This window comes from Rattus norvegicus, chromosome 7 (genome assembly GCF_036323735.1).
Source record: "Rattus norvegicus strain BN/NHsdMcwi chromosome 7, GRCr8, whole genome shotgun sequence".
NCBI classification, from domain to species: domain Eukaryota; kingdom Metazoa; phylum Chordata; class Mammalia; order Rodentia; family Muridae; genus Rattus; species Rattus norvegicus.
In genome coordinates this window covers 124,828,267-124,854,906 of record NC_086025.1, presented here as the reverse complement: position 1 = coordinate 124,854,906, position 26,640 = coordinate 124,828,267, and the positions used below count along the sequence as shown (strand labels likewise).

Genomic DNA, 26,640 nt, shown 5'->3' with positions numbered 1-26,640 from the left:
GTTTATAGAGAATTCAGAACTGCCATTGACTCAGATATAAAAAGAGTGAAAGACTTTTTAGCTGACCTCCAAGAATACCTAACCTCCCTCTCAGAGGTAGTCCTTCAGAATAGGAGAAGATTAGACCTGATATTCCTTAAAGAAGGAACCTGTGTGCTACACTGAAAGAATGTTGTTTCTATGCAGACCATACAGGATTAGTGAGAGATAACATGGCTAAGCTCCGAGAACGCTTGGCCCAGAGACAGAAGCTGTTTGATTCCCAACAAGGCTGGTTCGAGGGGTGGTTTAACCGATCCCCTTGGTTTGCTACCCTGGTGTCCACCTTGATGGGACCCTTAATCATCCTCCTCCTAATCTTCCTCTTTGGCCCCTGCATTCTAAACAGATTGATGCAGTTCATAAAGAACAGACTCTCAGTCATTCAGACGCTTGTTCTCACCCAACAATACCAGAGGGTAAGACAACAGGAAGAGATTCCTTAGAATTCGATTTGAGTAAAGGATTTTACTCAAGTCTAAAAGAAAATGGGGGAAAATGAAAGACCCACCCCATGAGTCTTAACTCAGAGTTGCAACAGGCTTGAACGAGCCCAGGCACGCCCAGATACCTAGGGCCGAGTCACAGTGAAAACTAACAGACCATAAAAGGAAAGGAATGCAGAACAGACCAGGAGTACCACTCACAGGCCACCTGGCAGGAAGAGGTAAGCCCCCAGCCCCCGACATCCAGGACGCCCCAAACCTGCCAATGTGTGTAGCTATACCTTATTACCTCATCATGTGAAATAGCCAATCATATGTGAACATGTCTATGTGCCTCGTTTGAATCCACCAATCCCCGTAACTATGCATCTGCTTCTGTACGCCCGCTTCTGCTTCCCCAATCCCTATAAAAGCCCCATGCTGGAGCTGCTGGGCGCGCAAGTCCTCCGAAGAGACTGTGTGCCCGCAGGTACCTGTGTTTTCCAATAAACCCTCTTGCTGATTGCATCCGAGTGGACTCGGCTCGGTCATTGGGCGCTTGGGACTCCTCCTGAGGGAAAGGTCCTCTCTGGGGGTCTTTCAAAAGCAGGAACAGAAGCCAGGAAACTTCCCTGGGTGGAAGTGGCCATGCAGGAGGCAGCATTTGGAGGGAAGCAGCCTGGGCAGGAGCTCAGCAGGGAAGCAGACAAGAGAGCGAGCATCTGGAAAGGCTGGGACTAGGCAGGGGATGCGGATCTTTGAGAATGGAGGTTGTGGAGTGTTGCCTAGACTTGCCTAGATGCAGGTGAGAGCAGGCACAAGATAAGACAAGGCCTGTGATTGGGCAGTGAAAAAGTAAGGTGGGCACCGAGTTTGGGAGAGAGGATGGGGAGAGGAGAAAGAGGAAGAAGAACCAAGATGGAGGAGGAAAAAGACGACAGCAGAGAGTCGCCTGAGGGAGGCTGCTACAGGGCCCAGAGAGTAGCCGGCGACCGCTTGGCTTGGAAATTGGAAACCTAGCAAGTCGGTTGAGATGCTTTGTGGATTAAGATGAAAATACTCCGCAGATGCCATGTGGCCCGCTGGAGCCGGCATTAGCGTGGGATGGTGCATTTTCTATTTTTTAATATTTACCGCTACAGGTGGTGAACCAATGTGTTAGGCAAGAATCCACTAAAAATTTAAGATTATCAGCCTGAGAGAGTTAAGAGTTTTATTTTCTAAGTGAGTGGGGGCGGCACCATGAGGAGTTGCTTGGTGGCTCAAGCAAGCTTAAACAGAAGCAGCACAGGGGGAGTCCCTGCTCAAGGACTCCAGGTCCCCTGCTGTGAAAAAGAACTCTGAGTCAGAGCCCAGAGTGTGGCTTAATTCAAAGGCTTTTAGAATACATTTATATACAGAGTTTGTCCGAATCACATGGGGAATTTTGCCCATGATTCAGAACTAAGATAGAACTAAGTCTGTAGCCCCAGGCAGCATGCTTAACAGACATATATTATAGATGTTGCTAGTGAGTGGAGGTCTGAGGCTCCAGGAAGAGAGCTCAACAGATAGATGGTATAAAGATACAATGCCCTGGGGTTGGGGACTTAGCTCAGTGGTAGAGCACTTGCCTAGGAAGCGCAAGGCCCTGGGTTCGATATCCTTACAGGATACTCATATTCTCTCTAATGTGGACTCCATGGGAATTTTGGGTTAAAATCCTGGTTTGGCAAGCTGCCTGCTTTTTATAACAGGTATTAATAGAAGGTTGATTAAATTGTTTTTATAGTTAGAAAGAGAGAGAGTGCAGATTTTGCCTGAGTCACACAGAAAATTCTGCCCACAACTCACAATTAGTACAGGGAAAAATAGAAGTCTGTAGCACCAGGCAGAGTGCATACAGACGTATATTATAGAAGTTGTTAGTGAGTAGAGATCTTAACAGATAGACGATATATTTTGGTCTGCTGGAGGCTCATATTCTCTTAACATGGGCTCCACAGGAATTTTGGGGTGATTTCCTGGCATGACAGATTAGAGAAGCCTAAAATAGTCTCATACATTATTATTTAGTTTACTTCATTTATTTTGAATTGTTTTAATTTTTAAAATGGGTGCGCTTTTGAGTTTTGTGGTAACATTCTTTCTCTGGGAGAGAATACAAGATACAAGCTTTTCTGGTTGCTGACTGAAGGATATGCTGATTTTGGGAAAAGTCTTTGTCTCTGTGCTTTTAGAAAAGGTTAATTGGGCTCCAGACTCCTTCCAGATCTGTGTGGATCAGATTTGATCGAGGGAGACCTCCTGAAGAACTAGATTCAAGAAAAATAAAACAAAAAATTTCATCCTAACCAGTCTATATACCCTACACAGACCGATACAATCGCTACAGATACCTTGATGATACTAAAATTTTGTTTTGAGATTTATATATTTCAGAATGCACAGCTTTGGTGAGTCTCATCGTCAGATGTGCTGAACTGACCTGCTTGAACTCCTGATCTCAGGGACTTTCAGCCTGGATCCAGTCAGAACAAACATCAGAGACTACAGTGGTCGTTGGTGTGGCCTTCTTAAGGTCTGGCCAGCTCCCTCATTTTCCCTACCCCCACCTCCTCAAGATATCTCAATGCCCATATTCAGCCTAAAGAAATTATGAAAAGTTGTCGATCTAATGTCCTGAACTTGGGAGGCTGAGAGTGTTTGTTCTAAGGTTGTCTTTCTGGGGAATTTAGAAATGGTCATAATTTAACAGGGAGAAATTAGCTAGAATTGATTGTGCAGCCATACTCTCATCTGGTAGAAATCCTTATATTTGTTACTAAATTGAAATTGTAATCTCTTACCTTGCTGCAGGATTTATTTGATACAAATTTAAAGTTTTCATTGGTACAAATTTCTTATTGATATAAAATTGAAATTAATATTGTTATTCTCATATAGGCATTGTGCCTATATGGCACATTTAAGAATATAAGGTTTAGACCCAGCCCTGTAACTGTTATTATAAACTGATCTGAGATGATTAACCATATGAGTTAAGGGCCAGGTAGCAAAATCATGGCTCTGAGTTTGCAGTTAGGATGTCTTCAAGACAATTTATTAGAAATAGCTAAGAGTAGTTAATGTACAATAGTCCAGATTACTTTACATAGATAGATGTTATTCTTTTGTTGTTAAGACATAACTGCTCCTAACAGCTCCCCTTTTATAGATTCAAAGAAGAAATTGAGCATCTCTACCTCCAGGTGAGGTAAAAGATTGTGGCTAGGTAGCCACTGGGCAGAAATTGCCTATTTCAAACAAAAATACAGACAAAATACTGTCCAAATAAGGACATACTTACAGAATAGTCAACTGATAATCTCTGTCAAATCAGAATAATCAGTCCTTCAAAAGTCTGTGTTACAAAGGTCTGTCAGATGGCCCTGGGCCAGAAGGCTGAAGACTGATGCTCTTATGTGTTGCTGACAGGATATTGTATAGGGAGGCAGTTGTCTCTACAACTTGTCTCAGTTCTGGAAGCCATGTTAGGCTTCCTATACTTCCAGATAGTATTGGTCATTCTCAGATTTCTGAGGGGGTTGAAGACTAATTATAGTTTAATAGCCCACCTAGGCTATTTAACATTGAGAATACATTTTTAATTGGATAGTTTTCATGTTGTATAAAAGCTAGCCAAGAAACAACATATAGATTTTAAGCCTTTCTTAGGTTAAGGTAGATAACAGAATGTACTATTTAATTGACAAAAATGATGGACTGGGTGTTAGGTGTATTTTACACTTTATAATTACAGAATGGTAATAGCTTAAATTTGAGAGAGAGGTTTGTTTTTTCTTTTAATTAGACAGAAAGTGTGAAATAATGTGGAGTGTTGTCTGTATGCAGGTGAAGGAAGGCGCAAGATAAGACAAGGCCTGTGATTGGGCAGTGAAAAAGTAAGGTGGGCACCGAGTTTTGGAGAAACGAGAGAGAGAGAGAGAGAGAGAGAGAGAGAGAGAGAGAGAGAGAGGAGAAAGAGGAAGAAGATCCAAGATGGACAAGGAGAAGGACGACCTAGATCGATCTGTGTGGCCTTAAAGGGCCACAGGAAGTTATGAATATTTCATAAGGGATGGATTTTTTATAGGACAATTTGCCTTATCTAAGTGGGCAGTTTATATTAATATTAATTGGTTCAGAGTTTAGTGTGTGGATGTTTGGTGGATTTACTGATATAAATCTGATTAATAAATTGCAAGCTTATTGAGTTTTGGTTTTAACAGGTTACTGGGAGTTGTGACTATACCCACAGGGGGCGGATGCTGGGACTGTGAACAGAGTTCACAACAGGGAGTCGAAAGAGGGAGGCTGCTCCTGGAGCCAGAGAGTAACCAGCGACAGCTTGGGATGGAAACTGGAAACTTAGCCAGTCGGGTTGAGACGCTTTGTTGATTAAGATGAAAATATCCCACAGATGTCATGTGGCCCGATGGTGCTGGCAATAGGGTGGGTTGGTAGATTCATTTTTTAATATTTACTGCTACAGGAGGTGATTCAGTTTAGCCAAATCACATAGGCTTTGAATCCAGAGAGTTAAGCTAAACTGAATGATACAGCACAAAAGGGAGAGTCTGAAGACTTTCAGCAGGAGAATCTATCTGGCTTGCATTCTCAAGGGTTCTGTTTCCAAGAATAATGTATGGCCAGGAGCTGAGAACGGAATACAAACCACCTACTAATTACACAACCATAAGCCACCTGGGCCATAATAGCATCAGAGAGGTTCAAGGGTTTGAGAAACAATTGGGAAAGCCAAGTGACTGTGAAAGCAAAGGACAATGCTGTCAAGGGTTAGCCTTAGTTTCAACACTGAAGAACTAGACACACAACTAGCAAATCCCCCGAAAGAGAGATTCGCGACCAAGAGCTGGTAGCTGTCACATCACAGTTTACATACTTGATAGCTTATCAGGTACCAAGTGTTTTGTCAACATCTTTACACTAATTTTATTTAACCTTCTGAACATCCATTTGGGATGAAAAATAGGACAATATTTGAGTGACAATGAAGTGGATACTGATGGGTTATTATCCAAGTTAACAAAACCAAGACACAGCAAAGCCAATATATGACTTGTTTCTGGTTTTGCCTCCAGCCTATACTGCCTGATAATGAGGAGAACAAAATGCAAAAGTTTGGTTAAAATTTTTAACCAATTTGGTTTAAATCCAATTTAAAATGGAAACCATTCATTGGAAGCTAGTGGATGACTCAGGGGTACTAAGCTGTAGACAATGACTAATGTCCCAAAAAACCCAACAGTAGCACATGGTTCAGTGGGTAGGGGTCAGGACCCATGGACCTCTCACTAATTCAGGGGATGGGGCCAGTCTTGGGCAGCCTACTGTAGGAGGTCAGTATTTCAGCTATGACCTCCAAGGTGTAAATGTCCTGTTTAGGACTGAGCATTCAACCATCAGTTACTCTCAGAACGCACGGTTGCACAGATGATACTGGTTAAATCAGAGTAGAGAGAGAGAGAGAGAGAGAGAGAGAGAGAGAGAGAGAGAGAGAGAGAGAGAGAGAGAGAGAGAGGCAGAGAGACAGACACAGGCAGAGAGAAGGATAAAAAGAGAGACAGAGGAGACAGAGCGAAGGAGAGATAGACACACAGGGAGTTGGATATTCTATAGGAAATTGTAGGGAAGAGGGAATTACTTGGGGGTAGGAGGGAGACTTGAGAGCATGTGGTAACAGTAATCAGAATGTCCTTCATACATGTATGAAATTATCAAAGAACAGATGAAAAAACAAAAGAGTTTGACAATTTGAGCAACATACTAGTTCAAGCCTTGAATATTTTCATTCTTGTCTGAAACTGGTGTCACTAACTTGGTTGTAATTTTGATAACCAGTTATTAGATCTAGAAATTATTATCCTTAAAAATCTAAGTTTTGTTATAATTGATACTTAAGATAATTATAAATAACTAAATGCATAAAAATCCACCCCTTCAGTTATCTAGACATTATTGCCTCCTAATTACAAGTTTCTAATTTTACCAATAATTAAATAATATTTTAATGCTAGTGTGATGTCTAGAACTTGCTAAATTTTCTGTCAAAGTTGTTTCATCTTTTAAGAGACAAATATTGCATATCAAATGATATTTAGCATGAATGTGGTCTGTGAATAGTTTATTAATTTAATTCTAAAGACAAAAACATGAGTGTATGGTACTCTGGCTGTATAGAATGAAAATAACTCACAGCTGGTTGGTTCTTGTCTCGATGAGTTTCTGAATGGTGAAATCATTGGAAAAGGAGAAGATCTTTGTGCCACACCCTCCCCATGTGATGTGTCTTTCAGATGAATTCATGGACTCGCTCAGGCACATCAGGGGCGTACTGACATCGCCTATGTGTAGTGTCTTCAATGGGGCAGCTCCTTTACACTGTGGAGAGTAAGAGGGCAGACTATGTGTGCAATGTGATGCTGGGCAACATTCCACTGTACACAAGTGCTTTCTAATCTACATGGCATTGAATTGAGATATACTGTTCATAATTTCTACCAAGACAGGGCTTAGTTAAACTGGCATTCAAGTTGTAGCTTCATGATTGAACTCTTCTCTTCCCAGTGCAAAGGTCATTCAGGAAACAGTCTATTCATCAGAGCTGCTTCTGTTTCTCTCCTTTCTCCCCCACCCCATTAATTAATTAATTTATTCTACTTCTCGATAGAGATTCCCCTCTCTCCTTTCCTCCCAGACCCCTGTCTTCCCAACCGTCCCTTTCTCTTCAGAGAAGGGAGATCTCCCAGAGATGTCAAACAGAAGATATATAGGATATCTGATAGGTCAGCCCAAAGGGGTTGAGACCCCTAGGTTGAGAACCACTGCTTTAGGTGATTTTTTTTTAAATGTTGGTGTCATGAAGTGGAAGCTTATTGAATAGATGGACCCATGATGAATTGCTGGAGGAATAAATCCTGCAGTGAATAAAGGAGTCATTACAGGAAATTGGATGATATCTTCAGTACTGAAGAAGTGTTTCCATATGGAGGGGGAGGAGAGAGAGGAAGAAGGGAAGGAAGTCAGGCTGGGAAAAGACCCCAAGGCATCCTTTTCTACGGAGCTATGCCTCCAGCTGCCCACTCGGGAAGTCAAACTTCAGTGTCTTCCTTTTTTCTTCCCCTGGAATGCCTTTATAGAGAATATCCTCCTCGTTCATACAGACTGAATTATCTCCATTTCTATCAACTCAAATAGGATTTCATGTGTTTTTACCTTCAGTTCATTCATGTAAATCATTTACTCAAGCAACAAGTATTTTCTAAGGCTGTATTATATGCTAAACATATGGAACAATTAATAGGTAACAGGAGAAATATATGATGCTTCTTATCAGGAATCTGATAATCACTTATGGAGAAAGATATGTAAAACAGACTCATTAAAAACACTTTTATATACAATGTATTCAACATTTACCTTAATGGTCTTATCTTCAAATATCATTAAGTTGCCATCAGCAGTTCCCACCAAAAGGAAGTGACTTTGCTTGCTGAAAGGAAAAATGCCAAAATTGTTACAAAATAACATTGTTTCAAGTAACCTGGCTTTTAAATTCTCCCATCTTGGCTAAATTTGAGACAGTTGCCTCTCTGGCCTTGCCCTCTTGAAAGCAGACAGATATGTATCCATTTTCCAGTCCCTGGGAAAAATTAGGGACCTAGTTTTAGTAAGGGACAACTAGCAAAGACATTTCGGGGATTCACAAAGACACCCTGCCACTCTCCACAAAATCCTTCAGTATTTTCCACAACCATAACCATCCCTGTGCCTAAAGCTCCCCGATCTTTGTTTCAGTGAAACTGAATTTGATGTCTTTCTCCTACAATAGCATCAAATGAAATCCTCTTTGCCTTTGTAACACGACCCAATGAAAGTTTTCTTTAGCACTATCCAAGTAGTTTCAACTCTAAGATTTATAGTGCAATTCACACCTTAGGCTCCCAAGATTCATATTGGACATTATTTTTTCCAGTATTGGCTTAAAACAAGGAAGCATAAGTATAATCCTAGTGTTTCATGGGAATTATCCTGTCTTCCGTAATATCTCTCCCAACCTATGATTCACCCCTAAACTCCTGCTACTTAGATATATTGATTATGGTCCATGCACAGCTCAAAAATAGAACAATTGCCTAAGCACTTACATTTCTTTGGGATATGATCCCTATAAATGAAAAAAGTTAAGAGATTTTTAAAAATCTATATTAATTATTAGCAGCTTAAAATGTGGGTGTACAGGAGCCATGGTATGGGTACAGAGTACAGAGCACAGCTTGGAGTACTCAGTTCTCTCCTTCTACCATGTGGATCCCAGGTATTGAACTCGTGATTTCAGAGTTGGTAACAACTCTGCTCGTTATCTGCTGAGCCACCTCACAAACACTTGAAAACAAAAAAAAAAAAAACTTTTACATTTTATAAACAATATAGATTATTTTGCAAAGCAGTAGTTCAGTAGCTACAATTTCAATATTTCAATGCATCCCATTGAATCACCAAGTTGGTTCTATATTGATGTCTGCATTCAAAAAAAAATAACCATCCAGCATCAATTACACACACACACACACACACACACACACACACACACACACATGTGCACACGCACACACACACACATGCACACACGTGTACACACACACCAAGGCACGTTGACCAGAGGGGAAGTAATGGCATAGCCACAGTTGCCCATGAGAAATAGGTGACATGCTCTCACTGCCTCAGCTGTATCTTCATATAGAAAAGGCACAAGTATCACTGGGGTCCTTCATGATTCTCTTTAAAATAAGCAAACCAGTGGCAAGCAGCAGAAGTCAAGAAATCTCTACTGATGTAATAATTTTGCAAATGATAAAAGTGCCTGACATTTCTATAATTTCCCTCAATTAACCAATAACATACCTCTGCTTGGCAAAGGAATTGCAATACAAGCAAGTAACAGAATCAGTCATCTTGTCGAGGGTGTGTCTCCTTGTCTCATCTTCAGCATTGATGACCAGGAGAGCTCCGGACTGTGTCCCACACACAACCCAGCTCTCTTTCTCAGCAGCAAGATGCACCAAAGCCAGGCACAGTATTCTACTATCAGTAACTTCCTGTAAAGGAAAGGAAGTTAAATCTAGGAGACGTGACTTTACTAAGTCACAAGATTACGTATATAATGAAGATATCCTGTTATCAACATACTTAAATATGACTACCTTTGTGCAATTGCTTTTTACGATCAATGTCTATTCCGTTCAGTTTTTAACAATAGATGATGTTTGAAATCTGATAAAGAGGTTTTTTACCTAGTTTCAGAATGTATCTGAATCTGAAATTAAAAATTGAAATTCATTTTTTTTCAGAACCAATTCTTCCTACCTTAAGATCATATGAAAGGGGGTTGGGGATTTAGCTCAGTGGTAGAGCGCTTGCCTAGCAAGCGCAAGGCCCTGGGTTCGGTCCCCAGCTCCGAAAAAAAAAAAGGAAAGGGGAAAGATCATATGAAAGGTTTTTTTTTTAACCTTGAGCATAATTTTTGGTGCGATATTTCAAGGCAATAGTCAAAATGTCAAGTTTCTTTTTAACTCTATGAACTTAACTGTCAGTGTATTGTTCTATCTTGTAGGAGTCATATACAAACTCTTTTGCTCATTTCCCCACTACTGGGAGTGCTAGCTGCCAACAGACCCAGAAATGTGTGATTACACAACCCCAATTCTAAGGCTAATGGCCAACTGACATTGGAGAATAATTTTCTCATCTTACATGTAGACACCCAAGGACTGTCTAACCCATAGTGTGTAGTCTTTAATGGCTATCTGACTCCTATTATGTAGACAGACACCCAAAGAACATTTGGTCCTTTTGTGTGGACATTCAGTGAGCATCTAGCTTTTGTGTATGCACAGGCACCTGATGACAACCTGACCCCTTGTGTATGGACACCTGATGATAGCCTGGTACTTGTATGTGGATACTTGAACATCTGGCTTTTTGTGTGTGAACATTTCACAGTTCTGGTCAGACTCCAGAGCCCTTGGGGGAAGAAACTGAGGCTCACCTTCCTCATAAAGCAAACCTTTTTTTTCTGAGATTCTTATTCTGCTTTCTACCTTTACCTCCTGCCAAGCTCCTCACTCCAAGAGTCATAGTAATAACATAGCTGTTTTTCACAAACACACACACATACACACACACCACACATGTATGCATATACATATATCTACACATTTATGTGTATATAAATATATATTTATACTGTGATACTTGTGTGTCAGGAAATATATATATATATTTATATATATTTCTATTTATATTAAAACAAAATGACCTGATCCCATAGGCATTTACTTGTCCTAAAGGAAAGTTAATTGAAACATTACTACATTGGCTCTTCTTTGTTTTTTTCCAAAGTAAGTTTTAGCTGATGTAGGCTTAAAGTTATGTTAAAGTATTCTGAAAGATTTCTGATTTAGAAAGAATTGCTATTTACCTCATAGCTGTATCTTTCCGTGTTCAAGTCAAGTAAGGAAAGCTGCCCTTTTTCTGTGTTCCCACAGCCCAACCAGAGAGTCGCTCGCTTGCTATTGAGGTTTGTAGCAGCTATGCATTCAACAGTGATGTCCTTAGGTATGAAAATGTGTCGCATGAGGCAAATTAACTCAGCTGAATTCAAAATGTCAAAGACCTGAGAAAGTTCGAAAACAACAAGAGAGCATCCATCGAGTTAACATTTCCTCCCCATAGATCGAATGTGTCCTAAAGCGGTGTCAAACAAAACCCATGGTTTTCAGTTCAACTTTGACTTGATAATCTAAATACAATAATCCAAATAGTTAAGTACAATTATCCAAATTACAGATAAAATTACATATAAAAACAAACACAACCTATACTCTTTGTATAGTGTGCGTAACATATACTCTTTGTGTCTGGGCTATGGTACTTCTTTTAACATAGGAAGTTCAAAAGTGCCGACTAAACGAATTTATATACTCAATTCTATATTTCAGAATCACATCAATTGGGGAAAGAAAATAAAACGTCACGCCAGAAATGAAGTACATCTATCAGTTGAAGGAAGTGACATCCATATTTGTTAACAATTTAGAAACCTTCTCTGGATCTGCATTTGTGTTTTCCTCTAAGCACTAGAGAACAGTGGACCATTGAAAGCAGTGTAGGCAAATGAAAGCAAGAACCAGGATGCTAGGAAGAGAATTGGGCCAGTCTCCTAACACACAAGACCACAGGAGAGTTCTTTATTCTCTCTATGCCTGGTTTAAATAAGCTGATGAATTATCCATCTTACTTAGTACCAACATGCTGTACCAAGACAAGTTCTGTAGGTCTAAACTTTGTAATGCTACCCTACACTTTAGAATCTCAGGGTTGCTATGGAGTCCATAAGACACAAATGAAGAGGAAACAGTACTTACACTATGGAAATGTCTTACAATGATAAAAAAAATGTGAGCCACATGGTTGAAGCAATTGTGGAATGTTTGACATGGTCAGTGGTTTTGTACTGAGCTATTTCTGATCAAGACACTGGAAGCTGAATAAATATTCAGATATTAACCAGATATTCAAAATCAACACATCATAACAGAAGAGACACTTTCATGGTGATCTATAAAAGTTCACACCAGCCTAAAGTATAGCAAGAGTTTCCTTTCAGATATTATGCCAGAAGATATTACTTTTCATCTACTTCTAGCCACTAACTAACTTAAAATATTGGGTAAATTTTAAAAATGTATTGATTCCAATTTGTTAGTCTACGTCTTTTTCTTGGGGGAATTGAGGCTATGAATATTGAAAGGTAGTGGAGAACAGTATTTATTAACCCTCATTATGTTGTGCTGGTGGTGTGTGCTCCCCCTGCCACTTTTGACTGTTCTGGGATTATTCATCCACTGTATCATTTTGTGTGTAGTTAATCTCTTCAGGATGATATTTTCTTTGTAGCACCTTCTGTAATCTGGATTGCTACATTTATTCTTACTATAAAATGTTTCCTTTCTCTGGAAATTGTGATTGATAGTTTTTTGGGTATAGTAGCCTGAACTGGCACCTGTGATCTCTTAAAGCTTGTAGAATGATTGTTCAGGCCATTCTAACTTACAGAGTGTCCATTGTGAAGCCAGGTATTATTCCAGATTTGACTTCAAATATGACTTGGTCTTATTCCTTTGACACTTAGAATATCCTTTCTTTGTTCTATATATTAAGAAATTTTGATTGTTGTGGGATGTTTCTTTTATAGGTCTGTCTTTTTAGTGTTCTGTATGCTTCTTGTTCCTCTTTAGGTTGGGTAAATTGTCTTCTATAATTTTGTTAAAAATATTATCTATACCTTTGACCTGGGTTTATCTCTCTATCCCTATTATTTACAGGTTGACATTTTCATAGTGTCCCAGATTTTTCTGGATGTTTTGCACCTAGGTTTCTTTTGTAATTTAAAAGTCTCTTCGAGTGCGCTATCTATTTCTTTTATCTTATCTTCAAAACCTGAAATTCTCTCTTCCACATCTTTTTTTTTATTTTTTTTATTAACTTGAGTATTTCTTATATACATTTCGAGTGTTATTCCCTTTCCCGGTTTCCGGGCAAACATCCCCCTCCCCCCTCCCCTTTCTTATCGGTGTTCCCCTCCCCATCCTCCCCCCATTGCCGCCCTCCCCCCCACAGTCTAGTTCACTGGGGGTTCAGTCTTAGCAGGACCCAGGGCTTCCCCTTCCACTGGTGCTCTTACTAGGATATTCATTGCTACCTATGAGGTCAGAGTCCAGGGTCAGTCCATGTATAGTCTTTAGGTAGTAGCTTAGTCCCTGGAAGCTCTGGTTGCTTGGCATTGTTGTACATATGGGGTCTCGAGCCCCTTCAAGCTCTTCCAGTTCTTTCTCTGATTCCTTCAACGGGGGTCCTATTCACAGTTCAGTGGTTTGCTGCTGGCATTCGCCTCTGTGTTTGCTGTATTCTGGCTGTGTCTCTCAGGAGCAATCTACATCCGGCTCCTGTCGGCCAGCACTTCTTTGCTTCATCCATCTTGTCTAATTGGATGGCTGTATATGTATGGACCACATGTCTTCCACATCTTTTAATCCACTGGTGAGTCTTGCGTCTGAGGATTTTGACATTCTTAGTTTCCATTTTCAATTTTATTTCAGTGCTTGTTTTCTTTAGTGATTCTATTTCTTTGTTAAATTCTATATTCATTTCTTGAATTGTTTTTGTTTCATTAAACTGTTGGTAGTTTTACATTGCTCATTGAGACAGTTATCCATATCTTATATAAGGTTCGTGTGCATATTTATGATTGCAATTTTGAAATCTTTGTCTTGTACTTCAGTAAACTGCATTTCTCAGGTCCTAATACAATACACTTGCTAGTCTATGGAGGAGGCATACTGTTTTGGTTGTTCATGTTTATTTTTTTTTTTTGTGCTGGGATCTAAGCATCTAGAGTTAGGATGTTTGGGGTATTTCTTGCTGTAGATATCATTGTTGGGTAGGTTTTCTATCCTTTGGTTGCTGTTGCCCAATCTGAGTTGAGCTAACTATAGTGGCTATCGGCTCTCCAACTTCTAGCCAAGTATGCTGGGTATGGGTTCCTTCCTTAGACCTGTCCTGCAGGTCTGTGAGGACTCATAAAACAAAGAATCTAGGCTAAAAAGAAAGGGTGAGCAAGGCAGTGGGGGAGAATTAAAGGACCCTGATGCTATGATCAAATCCCTAAAGCATAGGGGTAGGAATGGAGTACAGGTTCCTCTGGCAAGGTGTAGCAAGACTTAGGGTAAGTCTGGAGATACCAGAATGAAGGACTAGAAGGAATATAAAAGTCCCCTTACCTGAGTCCCATCCTAGTGTGGCAGTTTTGGGTCCCTGATAGAGGTTCTGTGAAACAGTGGAGAGAGAAGGAACTGGAGATGGACTAAAAGGAAAAGCCAAGGGGGGTCTCTAAGAAGAACTAGGAAATCCTTTGTTCCTTACAAAAAGGCCAAGTCCCTAGGAGATGGGAGCAAACTAAAACTTTAATTAAAACAAAGCAAAATAAAAAACTAGGTATTTTTCTAACCTTGTGGTAAAGGATCCCTAAAATGTGACCTAAAAAGAAACAAGCATCAAACAATGTTAAACATGTCCTTACTAAAATAAAGACATTATGTTTATAAATATGCCCAAAGAGAAACTGTTGTGTTGTATAATAAAGAGGAAGCCAAAGATATATTTTGGAGAGCCAGGTATGGTGAGGTGGGAGGGGTGCCTCGGGGACCCATGCTGAGGCATCCCTTCCCCCTGAAGTACCAGTCATACAAAGGGTATAATACAGAATAAAGTTAGTTTAGGGCATTGCAAGGGGAGTTGGGAAGGGAGTGCACACACGCGCACACACACACACACACACACACACACACACAAACACAGAGAGAGAGAGGGAGAGAGAGAGAGAGAGAGAGAGAGAGAGAGAGAGAGAGAGAGAGGTGGATAAAGATGGCGAGGAGAAGGAGAGAAGGAGAGAAGAAGAGGAGAGGAAGAGAGGCCAACCAGGAACATAGGAGGGAAGGGAGAGAGGGAGAAAGGGGTCAGAGGACAGGAGCAAAAAGTCCCTTTTATAGTAAGCCAGGCATACTTGGCTATTGCCAGGTAACTGTGGGCAAAGCCTAGAAGGAATGCTAACAAAAATGATAAAGGAAGCCACATAAAATGAAAAAGAAAACTTTGTTCTAGATACTCAAGAAGGAATAACATATATGAAAAATGCATTTCTCACATGCAATTTGTTAGAAAAATTAGCACAGAAAAGACATTTCATTAAAAGAGATACATGTGTGTAACTATACATATCAGCAATACCAGATATATACACAAAGAAATATGTGATTACATGTACCTACCATCAACTATGGTGGCTCCTGGGGTGTTGGGGTTACAGTATGTATAAGAATGGCAGAGATTATAAAAATTACATTTCATAACTAACACTATAAATAGATATAACATTATAACATTTAACTCTGTATATGCACATGTTAATTTGTTTGAGTATATATTTGAAAATTATATGCATATGTATATCAGTATACAAAAGAATATAATGTTTGATATAAAATATGAAAATTTTATAGCATGAGTGTACCTGGGCAGAAGTGGGTCTTTCTTGAGGATTTTCTTTCAAACATTTTGTAATTAACTTCTCAACCATAGGCCACGGGGCACAGCCATATTCTTTAACTGGGTCTGAAACATAAGGATGATCATTCCAGCATACTAAACGAATCAAAAGTTACATGCACACCATCAACATATATGAGGTCAAAAGTGCAATGGAAACTCTGATCCATAATTCCAAGTTCACCAAGACATAGTTGGTTTTGTTAACCTCATCTTCAGTAGAGCTAACATAAAAGAGTTTCATCCTTGTAATCCCAACAGTTAAGGGTTAGATGAAGGGTGATCTGAAGTTCAATGTTAGTCTCAGCTACATAGCAAGATTAAGACCAGCCTGGGCTACATGACATCGTCTCACTACCACTATCCCAAAGCAAACAAATAAAAGATGTGCTGACTTCTGTGGTATAAAAAGAAATACAAAAATCAAAGGAATGTAATGAAGACATTTTTATTCAATATTTGCACAGAGACTTTGAAAACACCTTTTCTCATATAACAGATAGCTTCTGTGAAAACATCTTTACTTTAATACTCAAAGAGTATTTAAGCATTTAATACTTAAAAGCAAGCATTTAGAGCCATGTCTCTGTAGTTGATTTGCATGCATTTAACATTTCCTCTAGAAACTTCACTCTTCAAATGGGTGTGCAACAGAGACCAGGGCATTTATACTGAAAAGCTAACAAGGAATGATAAGGAAGATGGCTAGGTGGCATCTGAGTTGGATTTGACAATAATCAATTTCCCAGAGTCTTTAAAGGTCCTGAGAGCGTAGTTGATGCTGTAGTGGCCATAGCAGCCCTGAGTGCATACTCAGAGGCACATCTTGGGAGTGAAGGAAGTATTAGAAATAGCTACATTATTCTGTAATAGTAGATAAAGTAATAGTCAAGAACAGATGAAAGGTCATGAAATTCCTTGGAGCCATGAGACACCCATTCAAAAGGAAGCTTCTCTCATTAAATACTCATTTACCGATCTTCATTAGTATTTATAGCAAAGGATATTATAAATTATTAAAGCTTTCTTCATGAATATGAATTATTTTGCTCAAAGCAAATGAAAACATCCCAGGCTGTGATGCATTCTGCAATTGTTTTCAGAACTACAAACACAAGTTTGATTCTAATGGTAATTTTCCTTTCCCAATGTCCTCCTGAGGTAATACAAAACACACCAACACTTACTTTGGAGTTCATTAAGCTTAAAGTAGCTAGGGTTTTTTTTATGTGATCTTTATTATTGTATCATAAAATTTAAGAAGGCCTACACATTAAGTCAAAGTCATCAAACTCCAAATGATCAGGTTGACATTAAGAAAAGGAAGTCTTTCTTGCAGATAAAAACAGAACTTACCTGGCAATTTCCCTTGTATGGCCAGTTCATCAAACTCATTTGGAAACCTCAAACCCTCCATGATTCTATTCCCAGTTGTCCAGATATCATGAAGTAGTAAGCCAAAAGAATAAACATCAGCCTGTTGGTTATAAATGACATTTCCTCTGGCAACTTCAGGTGCTCGGAACCCTGAAAGGAAACAGATACAGCAATAAATATGGCAAACACCAGGGCCCACATGTAGGCCAACTGCTAAGAAACAGGCCAAGGAGCTAGATGGGGTCTAAGTTAGGCCACGTCATTGCTGCAGTAAGATACCTGAAACAAGTCAGTGAGTAGTGAACAGTGAGCAGGTCTGCCTAAGGCACCATGCCACTGATGATCTTAAAGGACAGATCTTTAAAACCTAACACTCCTACTATGGTATCTTAGTCTTAAAAGATGATTCTGAAGGATAATATTGATAAACACTAAATAATAAATCATTAAGTAGAGACTAACTGTAGGCACAATTTATCTATTTTATTTTATTTTATTTTATTTTATATTTCCATTAATTTACTTATTTACTTTACATCCCGATCACAGACCCACCCTCACCACCACCACCACCCCAGTCAGGGGCAGTTCTGATGCTAAGGTTCTGTTCCCCAATTGGTTCTTGATCCATCAGTGAAGAAAGCCATGGGCCAATTTCTGTGTGGAAGAAAGAAGCGGGACTTCTGGGTCCCTGGAGGCAGGGAAGGAAACCCAAAGAAGTAGAACCGAGTTTGTTATGCTTTGGAGAGAGTAGAACCTTAGAACCAGGCAACCATGCGAGGTCTCAGGAGGAACAGTGGGCTGTGGCTGCTCCTTATAGGTGGTCAAAGATATTTAGCAGGGACTAGATTCAACTGACCAACTAAGTTAGGGAAAGAGGGAGGTATTGAACTAAGAGTATTGATGAGAGTACATTTTCCAGGCAGGAGATAGTAGTGTCCAGCAGTTGTACCAATAAGGCAAATTGAAATTTAACAACTGTATGTCTGTATTTTCTTATCCATGAATTCAAGGGAAGCCAGGTGGGAGCTGGTAGCGAGACCACTTCCTGGATCAAAGGCAGGTAGAGCAAAACTACAAGCAACACCCCTCTCCTCCCAGTACCCTTTTCATTCAGCCCCTACTCACATATCTCCTACCCTTCTCCTCTAAGAAGGGGGAGCCCCACCTTGGGTACCAACCTACCCAGGTACATCAAGTTACTGTAGGACTAGGCACATCCCCCCACCACTGCAGCCAGAAAAGGCAGCCGAGGAGAAACAGGACCCACAGGCAGGCAGCAGAGACAGCAGAGATACCCCTGCTCCAGTAGTGGGGAGTTAAGTATGTGTGTGACAGAGAAACACCAACATGAAGGTCCAGCTGCACATCTGCCACATGCACATCCACCACACATGTGCACGGAGGCTAGGGCCAGTCATGCACGTTGCTGGATTGGTGGTTCGGTTGCTAGGAGCCCCCAAGGGCCCATGCCAGTTGACTCTGTTGGTCCTCCCATGGAGTTCCTATACATTCTGGGTCCCTCAATTCTGGCTCCAACTCTTCCATACAAGCTCTGCCTAATGTCTGATTATGAGTTTCTGCATCTGTTTTGGTCAGCTGCTGGGTAGAGCCTCTCAGAAGACAGGCATGCTAGGCTCGTGTGCGCAGAATGTCCTTAATAGTGTTTGGAATTGGTTCTTGCTCATAGGATGGGTCTCAAGTTGGGCAGTCATTGGTTGGCCATTCCCTCAGTCTCTGCTCTGTCTTTGTCCCTGAACTTCTTGTAGGCAGGACAGAGTTTGGTTTGAAGGTTCCATGGGTGGACTGGTATCTTTATCATTCCACTAGGAGTCCTGCCTGACAACAACTATTAATCAAATATATAAAATGTGACAGGAAAATAAAAAGCCTTTATCAATGTTCTCTTTGCTTAAGGCAACTGTTACCAGAAAAGAGGTTTATATAGAAGAGGGGGACATTTTATAGCTCTAAGTCTACTAACTCATCCAAAATTCCAGTAGTTTCATTAGTTCCAGAACTTAGGATTCCATTTTACCCAAGGAAATAAAAAATTGTAGGATCTTTTTTTCTTAAAACAAACAAACAAACAACAGAAACAACCGAAGTCCAGGAGCAGAGTACTTGCCCAGCTTGCAGAATGCAAGAGAGTCTGGGTTTTATTTTTGTTACCACAAATCAATTAATTAGCCTATTCATTAAGACAAATCAATGTCTTTTCAGGATTATGTGTGAAATTGTGTGTGTGTGCGTGTGTGTGTGCTCATGTGCATGAGAGAGAGAGAGAGAGAGAGAGAGAGAGAGAGAGAGAGAGAGGAGAGAGAGAAGAGAGAGAGAAAGAGAGAGGGGGAGAGAGAGAGAGGAGAGAGAGAGAGAAAGAGAGAGAGGAGAGAGAGAGAAAGAGAGAGAGAGAGGAGAGAGAGAGAGAGAGAGAGAGAGAGAGAGAGAGAGGGTGTTTTGGATACTTTCCCTTAATGCCCTTCTGTTGGTTTTTGGCCCGGGGTCTCCCACTGAGCTTGCTCTCTCAGCTGGGTGGATCTTTCCAATGTTAGGGTTAGAGATGATATCTTGTTACCACTCGCTTCTACCTGGGTCCTTGCTGTCCAATCTCAGGTCTGTGCTTCTCCAGCAAGCACACAGACCCATCTTCCAAGCTTTTGAATTCTTTCTTATTTTCTTAAAAGGGTCAACCTTTTACTCCATGAGGAAGACAAATAAATAGCTTTCAATTTGTCAGGATAAAATGAATATGCCCAGATGGTTGAGGATGGTAAAGAATATTAACAATCTAAATAAATACGGCTGTGAATAGAAAACTGTTCAATAATAAGCACTATGCAGCAAGTTAAAAATCATTTTTAAATGAAATTCTTTAGCAAAATGAAGAGAAAACGTGGGGTTTAATGTCAGGTGACCAGTTAGCAAATAAGTAGAAAATTTAATTTTCTTGACCCCAATATTGGTGGTGTTATGACATGAATAGCCTCTGTCTAGGGAAGTGCATGTGAGTATTTCTGGTGACAGCAGCAGATTGTCTGCAACTTCATCTCAACACTTGTGACTTCAAAACAGGAGAAGGAGGAGGAGGAAGAAGAGGAGAAGAGGAAAGAGGAGGAGGAGGAGAGAAAGGAAGGAAGGAAGGAAGGAAGGAAGGAAGGAAGGAAGGAAGGAAGGAAGGAACAAACGAACGAACGAACGAACAAGTAATTGTTCTGATCACTGAATCAGCTGGACGGTTCTTCCCCCTTTCTGCAGACTTAAATGTTGGTGGGAAACAGGGCGTCTGAAAAGGACCACATCAAACATGGTTATGGCATGTACTCCTCTTCCTCTTTTATACTTGTAGATTTTTAGTAACACACGTGAATCTTATGGTCATGCAAATATACTGCCAGGGGTTGTACCACAATATATGAGTCCACAGCCTTCAAGGGGTTCTGAAATGCTGAATGGAAGGCTCAGTAGTTCTTCCGTAGGCTGCATTTACATGAGGAATACAAAGGCCAGGGATCCCAAATATATGCCTGACAGCTCCTTCCTTACCAATGACTAAAATCTGGCCCTTCTAACCAAAACTTCTTAAACTGTGGGCCACGGCCCTACGTGGATTTGTGTAACTAGAGGTGAAAGTCATGGAAAGTGTGAGAACAGGAAAAGAGTTCTGTGTTTGTACATATGTATGCATGTGCGCGTGCTTAGGAGCTCCAGTGGTCTATGTGTGGTGTCCTTAACATTTTGGCTTTTGTTTTGTTTTCTGAGACCAGAAATCCCCAGAGCTACTTCTCTCTCTGCCACTCTGGCCCTGAAATCACAGGTGTGCACAAGCACAACTGACTTTATTATGTGTGTACTCAAGATCTAAGCTCAGGTCCTCATGTTTGTAAGCAAGTACTTTACTGAAGCAGCCATCTTCACAGTCACCAGTAGAAGATTTCTGACCTCACAAAGAGCAAAATTGCTTTCAAAAGCAAAACAAAACTGATTGTGCTTCTGGACGTGCTTACTTGTGCTGCACTGTGGAATTTCACAGCCCTGGTTCTGAACATATAACATACATGTCTCGCTGTACATGCCACAAAATGCTATCATGAACTGATGCCCAAAACACTTCTCCTCCATTCAACACTACTATGTGCTATGAATTGTACTGTTGGGTAATACATGCAATGGCTTCCACTCTTCTGAAATCTTAATGGTTTCTTTTCTTTTTTTTTTTTTTTGGTTCTTTTTTTCGGAGCTGGGGACCGAACCCAGGGCCTTGCTCTTCCTAGATAAGCGCTCTACCACTGAGCTAAATCCCCAGCCCCTAATGGTTTCTTTGAAAACAGTAAAGACATCATATGTTCTACCTCCACTCTTCAGCATGTATAAAGTTGGTATCTTTGAACTTGTTTGTGTTAGACAAACAAGCCCATAGTCATCTCATTAGTATGCAAGTGATCTGTCATCTGTAATTAGTTATGAGTATGTGCTTGCCAATTGATTGTTTATATTTTACTTGTTTATTATTTATTATCAATACATGTTTCATTTGTATAAAATAACTTTTATATGCCTATATATCCTGGGTCAAAATTATCTCTAGCACCTAAAGGGGTCATGAGTGGAAAAAGTTTAAGAAGTATTGCCTTTGATATTATATATAAATATTTATGGTATATATTTTAGACCATAAGTTTTGGATATGCTATATTATAGATAAATATTTCTAAAAACATTTATGCATTTCTTTTAGACAAGGATATTTTTCTGTTGTTATTGTTTGGCTATGAATTTCCCCTCAAATATTCATAAACTCTCTTCCTGCTTCCTGGATTCCAAGAAAGTGAGCATGCACTTCTCTGAGGCATGCACCTTATATATTTTGCTTAACTTCATCCTAAAACAACAGAAATGGTAAAACTTCCAAAACTGGGAGTCAAAACAAGTCTTCATTGACAGATTTTCTGAGAAATTTTATCACAGGGAACAAAAGCAAACTTCCACATCTGTATAACTGTAATAGCATAGTAACACCCTGAGCTAACAAAATGGGATGCAATTAGGAGCTCTAAGCACAGTACTAATAAATTATACGTACTATGACTTGATGCTTAAAATGTCACAGTAGGTTACAGAGCGGAGAGAGTGAGGAGGCTGCGTCTGGCTTCTGCTCTCACAGCCATTGCAGTACATTGAGCTCCATAGAGACAGCGCCGGGGCAAGCGAGAGCCGGACGGGCACTGGGCGACTCTGTGCCTCGCGGAGGAAAATCAACTTAACATGGGCAAAGGAGATCCTAAGAAGCCGAGAGGCAAAATGTCCTCATATGCATTCTTTGTGCAAACCTGCCAGGAGGAGCACAAGAAGAAGCACCCGGATGCTTCTGTCAACTTCTCAGAGTTCTCCAAGAAGTGCTCAGAGAGGTGGAAGACCATGTCTGCTAAAGAAAAGGGGAAATTTGAAGATATGGCAAAGGCTGACAAGGCTCGTTATGAAAGAGAAATGAAAACCTACATCCCCCCCAAAGGGGAGACCAAAAAGAAGTTCAAGGACCCCAATGCCCCCAAGAGGCCTCCTTTGGCCTTCTTCTTGTTCTGTTCCGAGTACCGCCCAAAAATCAAAGGCGAGCATCCTGGCTTATCCATTGGTGATGTTGTGAAGAAACTAGGAGAGATGTGGAACAACACTGCCGTGGATGACAAGCAGCCCTGTGAGAAGAAGGCCGCCAAGCTGAAGGAGAAGTATGAGAAGGATATTGCTGCCTACAGAGCTAAAGGAAAACCTGATGCAGTGAAAAAGGGGGTGGTCAAGGCTGAGAAGAGCAAGAAAAAGAAGGAAGAGGAAGACGACGAGGAGGATGAAGAGGATGAGGAAGAGGAGGAAGAAGAGGAAGATGAAGAAGAAGATGATGGTGGATAAGTTGGTTCTAGCGCAGTTTTTTTTCTTGTCTATAAAGCATTTAACCCCCCTGTACACAACTCACTCCTTTTAAAGAAAAATATTGAAATGTAAGGCTGTGTAAGATTTGTTTTTAAACTGTACAGTGTCTTTTTTTGTATAGTTAACACACTACCGAATGTGTCTTTAGCTAGCCCTGTCCTGGTGGTATCTTCAGTAGCCACTAACCTTGCCTGGTACAGTCTGGGGGTTGTAAATTGGCATGGATATTAAAACAGGTTCTTGTTGGTGCACAGCACGAATTAGTTATATATGGGGACAGTAGTTTGGTTTTTGGTTTCTTTCTTTTTTTGTTTTTTGTTTTTGTTTTTTTTTTCTTTTGGTTTTTTTTTCCATCTTCAGTTGTCTCTGATGCAGCTTATACGAAGGTAATTTTTGTTCTGTTAACTGAATACCACTCTGTAATTGCAAAAAAATGGTGGCTGTTTTGTTGACATTCTGAATGCTTCTAAGTAAATACAATTTTTTTTATTAAAAAAAAGTCACGGTAGCTCTATTGCAAATCCTTAAATAGAATCTTGCAGATACTCTCTGGAACATTTCACTGACCTATCATCAGTCAACCGACTTTACAAATAGCATAGAACCTGCTGTGACCCCTTTCTTATTTTTAAGGTCTACTATTCATTTGTTTGGGGGAAGGCAGACACATGCCACCGTGTGAGTGTGGAGGCCAGAGGACAACTTGCAGGAGACAGTTCTCTATTTCTACCATATAAGTTCCAGGATTCACTTCAGGTCTTCAGCTTTCTTAAAGCCATGGCCACAATCAAAGTCAAGAGTTCTTAACACCACAAGCCACCCACATAGATAATTCACTAACCATCTTTATGCTTACATTATTAGAATTTAAAAGGAACTTGGGTGATTGCTTAAAATATTTCCAAGTTGTTATTACTCATCAACACACTCATTGGATATTTATTAAATCAAGCATCCATGTATTAAATTGGCTGCTATTAAACACTATCTTTTGTGTTTGGTTCCTTGTAAATTCTCCGATATGACCTTCAATCATGGAATTATAAATCAAGAGAATATTTGAGATGCTATTTAGACTCATCTATACATTTTCATCAAGTATGCTCCAATTTGGTCACAATCATTCAGTACTTTGGAAGTTTTTACAATTATTGATGATGATAATTGCAGGGGGTATAGATCATTTTTTTTAGAGTGTTCGCATAGAACTCATAAAACCCTGGATTTGATCTCCATGACTAGGCACAACTGCAATCCCAACGCTGGAGGTTCAAGCAGGAGTATCAGTTCAAGGTCATCCTCTGCTCTAGAGTTTCAGCCTGGCTTGTGCTACATGATATGAGAGCCACCCTGAACAAAGAAAGAAGTAAAGAAAGACAGGAGTGGAAAGGAAGGAGAAAGAGGAGTAGAGAAGGGAGGAAGAAAGAGAGGTAGAAAGGCTAAGAAAATCATGGGAAGAAAAGAAAACATTAAAAAAGAAAGTCATAAATATAAAATAATAAAAAGGAATTTTTATGGAAATGCTTTTCATTTTTTCCCTCACACTTCCAGAATCAATATCTTTAGTCACATGATCCCAGTATAGTGACATAATGCTATTTGCCCATTTAGGGGTACTTAAGCTATGAAACTGTGGAAATGCTTCTTTGAAATCCCTAATGAGTTTCTAGTGACCTTGTAAAGTTATGTAAGTTGAACCATACCCTTACTGTAGGACAGTGAATAGCTAGAGAAGTTTTAATTTGCCCAGTGACTGTTTTATTTGTATAGATGTTGACAGACTTGACGCTATCAGTCACTATTCACTTCAGTCAATCCTTCAATTGTCACAGAACACAGAATTAATTGTCACTCTCAACAGGAAACCCATGGTGGAGTTAAGGGTGGACCCATCTCATATTTACTCTTCCCAAAGTAGACAATGTCACACGGCAATGCTGTCCCTGTCAGTAAGTGAGCTGTTTCTCTCTTTGACCTTGGGATGAACTAATGCTGGACTGGGGCCGCTCCTGCTCATAGGCTGCCTGGGTTTGCATCTAGTCACTTTTAGCCTTCCCTCGGATCTCACTCCCTGGATTGTAGACGAGAAATAGGGGCTCATATGGAATCATTCCTGGAAATGGCTAAGCATTAGCGCTACTCATTGCTCAGGCCCTGAAACGCTCTCCACTCCTCACTGTCCTGTAGAGACATAGCTATTCCTCACTCATGAACACCCAAGGTAAAGCACTGTTCCAGAATTAGTATAAAATGTATTTTACAAATATGAAATATCAGGTGGATACATGTTTCTATTTCTTTTATGGAAACTTTCCACATTAAAAAGTATAATATGAATAGGGAATCTCAACAAAATAAAATCATATGGGAAGTAACTTTTCACAAGATCATTGATTTGGGGAAGGAAAAGTCAAGTTTTGGTAGCAATTGTGGTGATGGATGTTGTTTTTACACATTGAGGTCAGAGTTAGGGCTAACTAGAAGTCCTTCAGTGATAATAATTGTAATAAAAGTAATAACAAATGAAAGTTTGGGGTACAGCAGGAACGGACCCACACCATGAGAAGGACACTGGAGAACAGAGAGTAGCAGAAGACAGATGAGGTCAGTTTCCTTTGTTGAGAGTTTCTTTCAAATTTACGTCATGGAAAGTGATCAGTTGGAACTATAAGGGCTCTGGATTTTATGGTTGTCTCTGAATAGGGTGGCAATAAAGTTTCAGGCTGGCTTTAATAAAAAAAAAAAAAACAACAGGAAGTCAGACAGCAAAATTAAAAGGCTCCATCAGTGAAGCATGTTGAACTGCTGTTGGCTGTTGGTTGTCCTAGACCAATGATTGGTTGGTGAGGCAGTAGAACTCAAGTCCAGAAGCACATGCTAGAACCAGAGATAGGCACTGTCATATGAGTGGACAGAGCTTCAGTGATGGGTGCCCACCCAGGAGAAAGAAAAGAAAGAACTGGTTAAGTGCTCCAGTCCACCTTAGCATCATATGAGATGTGCGGTTCCAGAGAGACCCAGGCCAGGTCTCCCTCATGGCTCCTCCCAGCACTGGTAACCTTGTATCCTACCCTAAACCTCTTCAGCTCAGGGCCTGGGCTTTGCTTCCCTTCCCTCAGCTTCTGATTCCAATATAACTCAGCCATTTTGGCTACAAGTTCCTTTGGCTTCTTGGTTCCTATGCATTCTCTTGGTCCCTTTCTCCTCTTCCCTATCTCCCCCTCTTGCTCCACACTCTTTGCCTCTCTTCTCTCAGGTCCAACCGAGTCTTTTTGCTGACCACGCGCAGTCTGAGCCATAGAGACTCTTGTTGTGTTCTCCCTCATATCTACAACAAAACCCTTCTCCTCAACCACAGCTAGGAGCCTCTGTGTCCTCACTTTCATCCACATTCCAGGTCTCTTTGGGACGTCACATGAGATGTATGAGAACTGCCTACATAAGGACACTGTTCACATCCATTTTTCCTAGGTGGAAATATTGTTTTCCAAGCTTCCAATGAACAATACTTGCTATGAACAGTTCTGCTATTTTGCTTTCCTACCTTAGATTGCACATTAACGCAGTAGTGGTGGAGGAGACAGCTGAAGGGGCCAAAGTCAGATACCTTGTTTCTCAGTGAATTAATTGAACTACCATCTTGGGCACTTAATGTAAGACAGAATTTACT

The 26,640-nt window shown here is 40.3% G+C and overlaps 1 protein-coding gene and 1 pseudogene across 4 annotated transcripts in view; one reads left to right on the top strand and one right to left on the bottom strand.

Annotated features, from left to right (window-relative positions):
* Lrrk2 (leucine-rich repeat kinase 2) overlaps positions 1 to 26,640 on the bottom strand; it is a 160,989-nt gene that overhangs the window by 12,328 nt on the left and 122,021 nt on the right. For 3 of the 4 annotated variants that reach the window (NM_001191789.2, XM_063263367.1, XM_063263368.1), the window contains 6 exons: positions 17,028 to 17,198; positions 15,637 to 15,737; positions 10,987 to 11,181; positions 9,411 to 9,604; positions 7,926 to 7,998; positions 6,703 to 6,887 (listed from right to left, as the gene is read on the bottom strand). In NM_001191789.2, the coding sequence (NP_001178718.2) occupies positions 6,703 to 6,887; positions 7,926 to 7,998; positions 9,411 to 9,604; positions 10,987 to 11,181; positions 15,637 to 15,737; positions 17,028 to 17,198 (919 nt within the window). Of the gene's footprint in view, positions 1 to 6,702; positions 6,888 to 7,925; positions 7,999 to 9,410; positions 9,605 to 10,986; positions 11,182 to 13,395; positions 14,394 to 15,636; positions 15,738 to 17,027; positions 17,199 to 26,640 lie in introns of those variants that run through there. The other variant, XM_039078901.2, reaches the window with a different exon arrangement.
* Positions 22,154 to 24,683, top strand: Hmgb1-ps3 (high mobility group box 1, pseudogene 3; annotated as a pseudogene).